Source organism: Vicia villosa, unplaced genomic scaffold, assembly GCF_029867415.1.
Source record: "Vicia villosa cultivar HV-30 ecotype Madison, WI unplaced genomic scaffold, Vvil1.0 ctg.001850F_1_1, whole genome shotgun sequence".
Classification (NCBI taxonomy): Eukaryota; Viridiplantae; Streptophyta; class Magnoliopsida; order Fabales; family Fabaceae; genus Vicia; species Vicia villosa.
Genome location: NW_026705751.1, coordinates 238,361 through 245,797, shown reverse-complemented (window position 1 = coordinate 245,797; position 7,437 = coordinate 238,361). Strand labels below are relative to the sequence as shown.

Sequence of the window (7,437 nt, the reverse complement as noted above, 5' to 3'; positions counted from 1 at the left end):
GAGATGTAGTTTTCAATGAATTTGAAATGGCTCTTAAGAAAACTAATGATGTTGGACGAAGTGTATAAATATTTGACGAAGAGATGGAACACGTAGAGATTCCTGTTGAGGTGGAGCATGTTGATGCCGAATTTCATATCCCAAATGAAGTCGAAGAAGAAGCAAAAGATGCTGAGGAAGTTGAGGAAACTATCAATGATTACCGATTGTCAAGAGATAGGTCAAAAAGAGTCATCAAGCCACCTCAGAGACTTGGGTATGCAGATCTTCTAGCTTATGCCTTATGCTCTACAAGTGAGGTTCTAGACGAAAAACCTAGAGACTGTAAGGAAGTTATGAGGAGTCGAAATAGGACTGAATGACTGAAGACCATGAATGATGAGATGAAATATCTTCATGATAATCACACTTGGGAACTGATTAAGAAACCTGTTGGAGCAAGGTTATTCAACTGTAAATGGATTTTCAAAGTTAAGGAAGGAGTCGAAGGAGTGGCGTCAAAGAGATACAAGGCAAGGTTGGTCGTAAGGGGTTTCACTCAGAAAGAAGGTGTTGACTTCAATGATGTGTTCTCTCCTATTGTGAAGCACATATCAATTTGAATGTTGCTTGCCATGGTGGCATAATTTTATCTTGAACTGGAACAAATGGATGTGAAGACTGCATTCTTGTATGGTGATCTAGATGAAACGATCCTGATGAGGCAACCTGAAGGGTATGTCTAAAAGGGGATGGAAGATTATGTGTGCAAGCTAAAGAGATCTTTATTTGGACTGAAACAATCTTCTCGGCAGTGGAATAGGAGATTCGACAAGTTCATGGCACACATAAGTTTCGTTAGAAGCCAGTTCGACCACTGTGTTTACTTCCGATTTCGACCTGGTAATTCATTTGTTATTTTGTTGCTTTATGTGGATGATATTCTCGTAGCAAGCAACAATGTTGAAGATGTAATGAGGGTGAAGGCTGAACTCAATAAGGAGTTCGATATGAAGGATCTTGGAGTTGCATCTAGGATTCTTGGGGTTGACATTCGAAGATATATAAAGCAGTCGAAATTATGCTTATCTCAAGAGGCAAACCTATGAAAGATTTTTTAAAAATTTGGCATGTCGAATTCAAAGACTATTGTCACTCAGAGAAACCCGCAATTCAAGATGAGTATAGATCAGTGTCCCAGTACTGATGTCGAAAGAGCTTATATGAATAGCACCCCATATGCTAATATAGTAGGTTCTTTGATGTATGTTATGGTCTGTACTAGACCCGACATAGCATAGGCAGTAAGTCTTATAAGCAGGTACATAGCATAGGTGGAAAGTCTTATAAAATTGTTGTTATCTTTAGATTTCATTTGTAATATGCTCCTATGATATCAACAATCGGCCTCAGAGCTTATAATACGTGCCTCTTTTTATAAAACTCTGATTTTGTAAAAGGAAATGATTTTTAAAATAGTTTTAGGGGAACAATTTATTCAACCCCTCTTCTAGACCATTTTATCCCCCACATCCTCCACCAAAATAACCATCAACCACCTAGATGCTCTTTCTCAAAGATGGAATTAATATTCAATAAATTTTATCAAGTATAAGAAATATGTGATCCTCTATATAGGTGCTTGCATCTAACCAATCTTTTCTATCTGGATATCTAATAAACTTGCAAATATGGTTCTTTATAAGTGAACTCTTTTGACCACTTACTTCCTTATATTATTTTTTACCCCATCTACTTTAAAATGCACCAGTGAAGGTCTTTGGTTCTAAATCTTGAAACCCTTCAACCACATTCAAAACTAAACAACTAAGACTAGTAGGTACAATGCAGCATAATTATGTTATCACGAGTCAAATGATAATTAGGAGCCAATGTAGATTTTCTTCAATAGAACTAGAATCATGAGCCTTAACTTCCTCCCTATCCATATCCTCCCTAGAAAAAACCTTCATCTCAAACTGCATCTTTTCCACTATAGTTTCTGATTCTTTCATCTTTGGGTCTTTAATTTTTCTCTCCTTGCATATATCATCAAAATTAGCATACTTTCGATGAATTTTGATCCTTTAGATTCCACCTTCTATATCTTGTAACCCTTGAAACCTTTTTGACAATCAATGAAGATACATTTCACAACCCTAATATCAAGCTAGTCTAGTTTGGTATGCACAGATAGACAATATTTGAAGATCTTTAAATTTTATAAATTTACTTGTTTCCTACTACAAAACTCCATAGGTGTCTTAAAGTCAATTCATGTGAATAGACATTTATTGATCAGGTAAGTTGTTTTACCACTAACCTTACCCCAAAAACTTTGTGACAACCTAGCTCCTAGAAAAATTGTAGTAATGATTTTATGCCTCTCTATGCCTTTCTTGGAAAACTCAATGAACTTCTCTAAAATAACCTCCGGGCCTTTGCAAGTTATTATTTCACAAAATATCGTGATCTTAAATTTTATAACTTGTTTTTGTCATTAAATTATTTACTAGATACAAATGCATGACCAATAATAGCAGAACCGTATAAAATATACAACCCTCACATTTATACCCTTTATTCATGATCCATGCACTATGCAAAATTTTAAACACCTCATGTTCAACTATAATGCAATAACCTAGATCATAAAACATGCTTATGGACAGTAAATTTCTTCTAAGCTCAGGAGCTTAGCTCACAATGCATAGAAGGAATTCACATTCATCAAATATTTTTAAGTTTAATCGTGAAATTACCATGAACTTTAAAAGTCTTATTGTCGTCGAGTTGAATGACTCCACCTGTTTTCAATTCCAAAGTCTCATTTATTCTTTCATTCAACACATGTAGTAAGAGCATATTAAGTCTATGACCAACTCTTTTTAGTCTTCAAACTCGACATCACTAGTACACTAACACTCTCATAACCATCCTAATATGAAGCAACTACAATATAAATTGAATCATTATTACTCCCCTTTCGGGACAATCCTTCTTGAAGTAAATGGTTTTAAGATAAATAAATAATTTTAATCTTGACTTTCAAAATCCCTTCGATTTGGATTTCTCTCTACTCTCACTCCTTTCTCTTGAAATACTCAAGCCTTCACCAAAATTGTCAACCTTATAATATTTCATCATCCGAAGCTCATTGAATCTCACAACCCTCTAGACTTCATCGTAGGTGATAATCACTTCTTGAACATAAAGAATGGAAATCTTTGAAAACTTCTCAATGTCTCATTGAAAATCCATGGTATTCACTTGTAAATTAACCCCTTTTTTCCATGGTGGGTGCCACATGTTATTAAATATATATTTATTTTATTTATAATATGTATAAAATATTGTTTAGACTACCTCAATTCAATTATATTTACCATTTGTTTTTTATTCCTTCATTTGAATATTCATATAAATATTTTAGAAAATAATGTTATAAAATATCTTGATGGTGAAATCTAATTAAGCATTAGCATTAAAGATTTTTTATAGTTTTCACGATATATAAATTAAATTTTAAATATATTTAATTTCTTTAGTATTCATATGTTTCAAGTAGTTCGCACACACATAAGTAAACGTAAAACTTTATCAATCGTTAGTTGGTTCAGTGGTCATTGACGCTAGACTTGGTAGGGAGGACCACAATTTGATCCCTTGCAAATGTCATCAAAAAGGGAATTGAAACCACTTGATGTCATAACTGACTCTCGAACCAGATTAGTCAGTCCAGTGGATCAGATACTTGTGGTGAATACAAAAAAAAAAAAATTAACGGAAAACTTTATTTATTTTTCGGTGTGATTTATCTTAAATTGTGGTAATAAAAAATTTGAAATATTATTTTCAATAATAATAAGTAATAATAATAATAATAATAGAAGTATCACATGTTATTTGTGGGCTTGTTATATTTGTCTAAAACTTTTTCAAATAAAATACAATATTTGGTAACAAATTCATTATTTTAATTTATTTATATAAAATGTAGTAAAATAAAGATAATATCAAAATCAAATAATTTATTTTGTAAAATATTTTCTCTCATTTGAGTTATTTACTTCGAATCTGAAGAGTCATTGAACAATGAATTTGGATCGTTGGATGTTATCACATCAATTGTTATATTTGCCTATAAAAACTCTTGTACCTCAACTCCCTCCTGCACAGTCTCTATTTAGACCATTTGCATACAATCCCATACAATCACTTTCTTACAAGGAAAATAATCTCCTCATTCCTCTCTCTGTTTAAGAAATGGAATCAGATCCTAGATTTGCAAGAAAATTTTCTTACTTTTCTAGGGATTTTCCTCAAAATCCTAGTGTAAAATCAGAGATCCCCACACTAGTTCCATTGCAACCAAGTTCAACTCTTTCTCCCTCACCATCACAATTCAACAGCTCCTTCCCTATGATCCCAACTCCATCGTACAAGAATGCATCAACCAATGTATTCAAGGAAAATATATTCGACGGTAAGAATCCAATGACATTTGCACCAAATAACAACAAAAGTGAAGTCATGCATGGCCGCCTTAACACTAGCAACGGAATTTGGGACTTATCAAAGAAAAATCTCTTTCGACATGGTGAAACTTGTCAACATGGAGTGAGTCCATCGCTAGTTAACGATGCGAATCCATCTATCGCGTTTATGTCTGATTTTCAAGAAGATCTTTCATTCATTGGTGGAATTGGAAACATATCCCCTGTCAATGATCAAGAAGTCGTTCTCAGGGACAAGAAGCAACGTAAGAGAGTTCACAAGAATGTTGAAACTCAACATAGAGATCTCAATATAACCAAAGGCCAATGGAGTGAAAATGAGGACAGGTTATCAAATCGTTAAATTTTTTGTATTGTCTTTCCTACGCTTTTTTTTATAGTTCTAGCACGGGTTTATTATATACTTTATGCATTCATAATATATTTATTGATTTTATTTTTCAATCTAATTCATCTTGTCTAGTTTATGTATCTATTATTTGTAATCAATTATGGACATATGATGAACAATAAATAGTTTTTTATTTTTATTTTTGTAGGATTCTTGTTCAATTGGTGAATCAATTTGGAAGTAGAGAATGGTCTCAAATTGCAAAGTTTCTAAGTGGCAGGATCGGGAAACAATGTAGGGAAAGATGGAATAATCATCTTCGGCCCGATATTAAGGTATCTTTCTTTTGAATCATTTTAATATATAATATATTATGCAAACACATATACATAAAATAATATAGTTTTTCAAAGATTCTTGCCTAGTTTTCCTTTAACATGTTACACTTTTACATGTACATATAGATGCATCAAATTAATAAATTAGGAATGCATTTCAAGTAAGTGTGTAAATACAATTCAAAAATTCTGTTTATAGGATTTTATATAGGAAAAAAGAATTTGTAACTAGCATTTATTTCTCTTTTGATACATGTTCTAAAAGTTCATACATATGACATAATAGTCTATAGTTAACATTTTATTGAACTAAAATGGAACGTTGTCATTAATTTGGTTTTCAACTTTTTTGAACAAATATCAGACTAAATTTAAATACAATGTTATAAATATTGTTTTTTCTCTCTCACAAACAGATAGTAAATTTTTCACATTTTATAAAAATATCAATGACAAAATTGTAACATCATTATACATAATTTGTATTTGGTTTGATTTTTTTATCTCACGTCAGATAAGAGGTATCACTCTGTATAAACTTTTAATATTAAGATTAATTTTTTTATATGATTGCAGAAGGACTCGTGGAGCCAAGAGGAGGACAAAATACTGATTGAAGCTCACAAGAAACTTGGGAACAAATGGTCTGAAATTTCAAAGAAATTGCCTGGGCGCACAGACAACACCATCAAGAACCACTGGAACGCCACCAAGCGTAGCCAAATTGCAAAGAAGAGGCAGAGCAAACGTAAAAGTTTGAAGCTAAACGCACTTCAAAAATATATCATTGAAGTCGAAGCCGCAAAGGAAGCTCAAAAGAAGCAGTTGGAGGATTCCATTAGCAGGATGAATATTGAGAATCAAGTTAACTTCAACAATGCCAATGAAAGTTCTGGAGGTTTGGCTGCTCGTCCAGAAGGTGAAATTGAAGGCTATGTTCCAATGATGGTCAATGGTGGTGATGATGGAATGGGAAATGGATTTGGAGCAATGAATTGTGATTATGGATCATATGCAATGGAGTTTTTTCCTGAGGTTCCTATGAATCAGGAAATTGATCTCATGAAGATGTTCTGTAAAAACTCTTAGAGTCTGCTTGAGAGTTGGTTTTTGGAAGGTTTTGGAAGAGTAGACTTTGGAGGATTGTGTCTATATCTTGAAATGTGTTTGATATTTTAAAAAATTTTAAATTTTTTTAAAATATCAAATACATTTCAAGATATAGACGCAATTCTCTGGAAATTTCTCCTTTAAAAACCACCTCCAAACGCACCTTTAAGGTGTCGTTACCTTTGTTTTTATATAAATAAAGTTGTCATGTATTTTTTATATTTTGTGTTTGTGATGTTTTGTCGCATACTATGTTTCGAATTGGTTTGTTTTCTTAGTTTCCTTATGGGTGGAACTAAATCTTGTGTTAGTTTTATGATTTGGATCGGTAACTTTTTATGGAGACTATGTATGTGGTGTAAATAAAATAAATATATTTTTATACTGTTTTATCTCAGTCTCAAAACGATCTAAACACTTTGGTATGTGATGATAGATGGTGTTGATTTTAAAATCTCAATCTTATATTTCTTAACGTTATATTGATTTTAGAAAAAATTGTTTATCATCTAAATTGTTAATTTGGATTTTAAAGGATTCATAACACAAATATTTTTTATTTTAAAATGCTTTATGAATTTTTAAAAGTTGAAAGGACTTGATGAAAGTTTATCAAAAAAGAAAATATTGAGTAAAAAAATCAAAATAAAAAATATAATAAATAAATTTTAAAATTGATGCAAATGTTAAACCCTTTAATAATAAAAGGATTCTTATCTTTTAAGAAAAATAACAAGTTCATTTAAATTTATATTCTCTTAAGTAATCTTTCTCTCAGTATCTAAAGATATATCGATCCTCTTCTATTTGAAAAACATATTCAAAATAAGACTTTTGTGATTCATAACAATGAATATACCTTAATTGATTTATTTTAAAATTTACCAAAAAACAATTTTATTTAAAGAAAGTTATCAAGTGTTTTATATAATCATATGTCATTCAAATCAACTATTTTATTTAAGGGTAAATATACAACACCGACTGTAATTAATGTAATGTTGCAGTATTGTTATCGAGTTTTGATTTTAGTCTTTATAAAGTTTTTTTATCAATCGTCCTTATGTTATTTTTAGATTCCTTCAAATATGTCCCTGACTGCCTGATTGCAGCAAAGATTTTTTATTTTTATTTTTACATAATTTTTTATTTTTTTTTAAAT

General features: G+C 31.3%; 1 protein-coding gene across 1 annotated transcript; it reads left to right on the top strand.

Annotated features, from left to right (window-relative positions):
- Nucleotides 1-4,226: 4,226 nt before the first annotated feature.
- On the top strand, nucleotides 4,227-6,254 carry LOC131636904 (transcription factor MYB118-like). The gene is made up of 3 exons (XM_058907493.1): nucleotides 4,227-4,823; nucleotides 5,036-5,162; nucleotides 5,742-6,254. The coding sequence occupies exons 1-3, from the start codon at nucleotides 4,246-4,248 to the stop codon at nucleotides 6,252-6,254; spliced, it is 1,218 nt and encodes a 405-aa protein (XP_058763476.1). The 5' UTR covers nucleotides 4,227-4,245.
- The last annotated feature ends 1,183 nt before the right edge of the window (nucleotides 6,255-7,437 follow it).

Bases quoted from the DNA above. Each gene is read 5' to 3' on its own strand.
- LOC131636904 (XM_058907493.1), top strand. From the start codon at position 4,246: ATGGAATCAGATCCTAGATTTGCAAGAAAATTTTCTTACTTTTCTAGG. The intron at 4,824-5,035 runs GTTATCAAATCG...TTATTTTTGTAG, and splicing joins TGGAGTGAAAATGAGGACAG to GATTCTTGTTCAATTGGTGA. The intron at 5,163-5,741 runs GTATCTTTCTTT...ATATGATTGCAG, and splicing joins ATCTTCGGCCCGATATTAAG to AAGGACTCGTGGAGCCAAGA.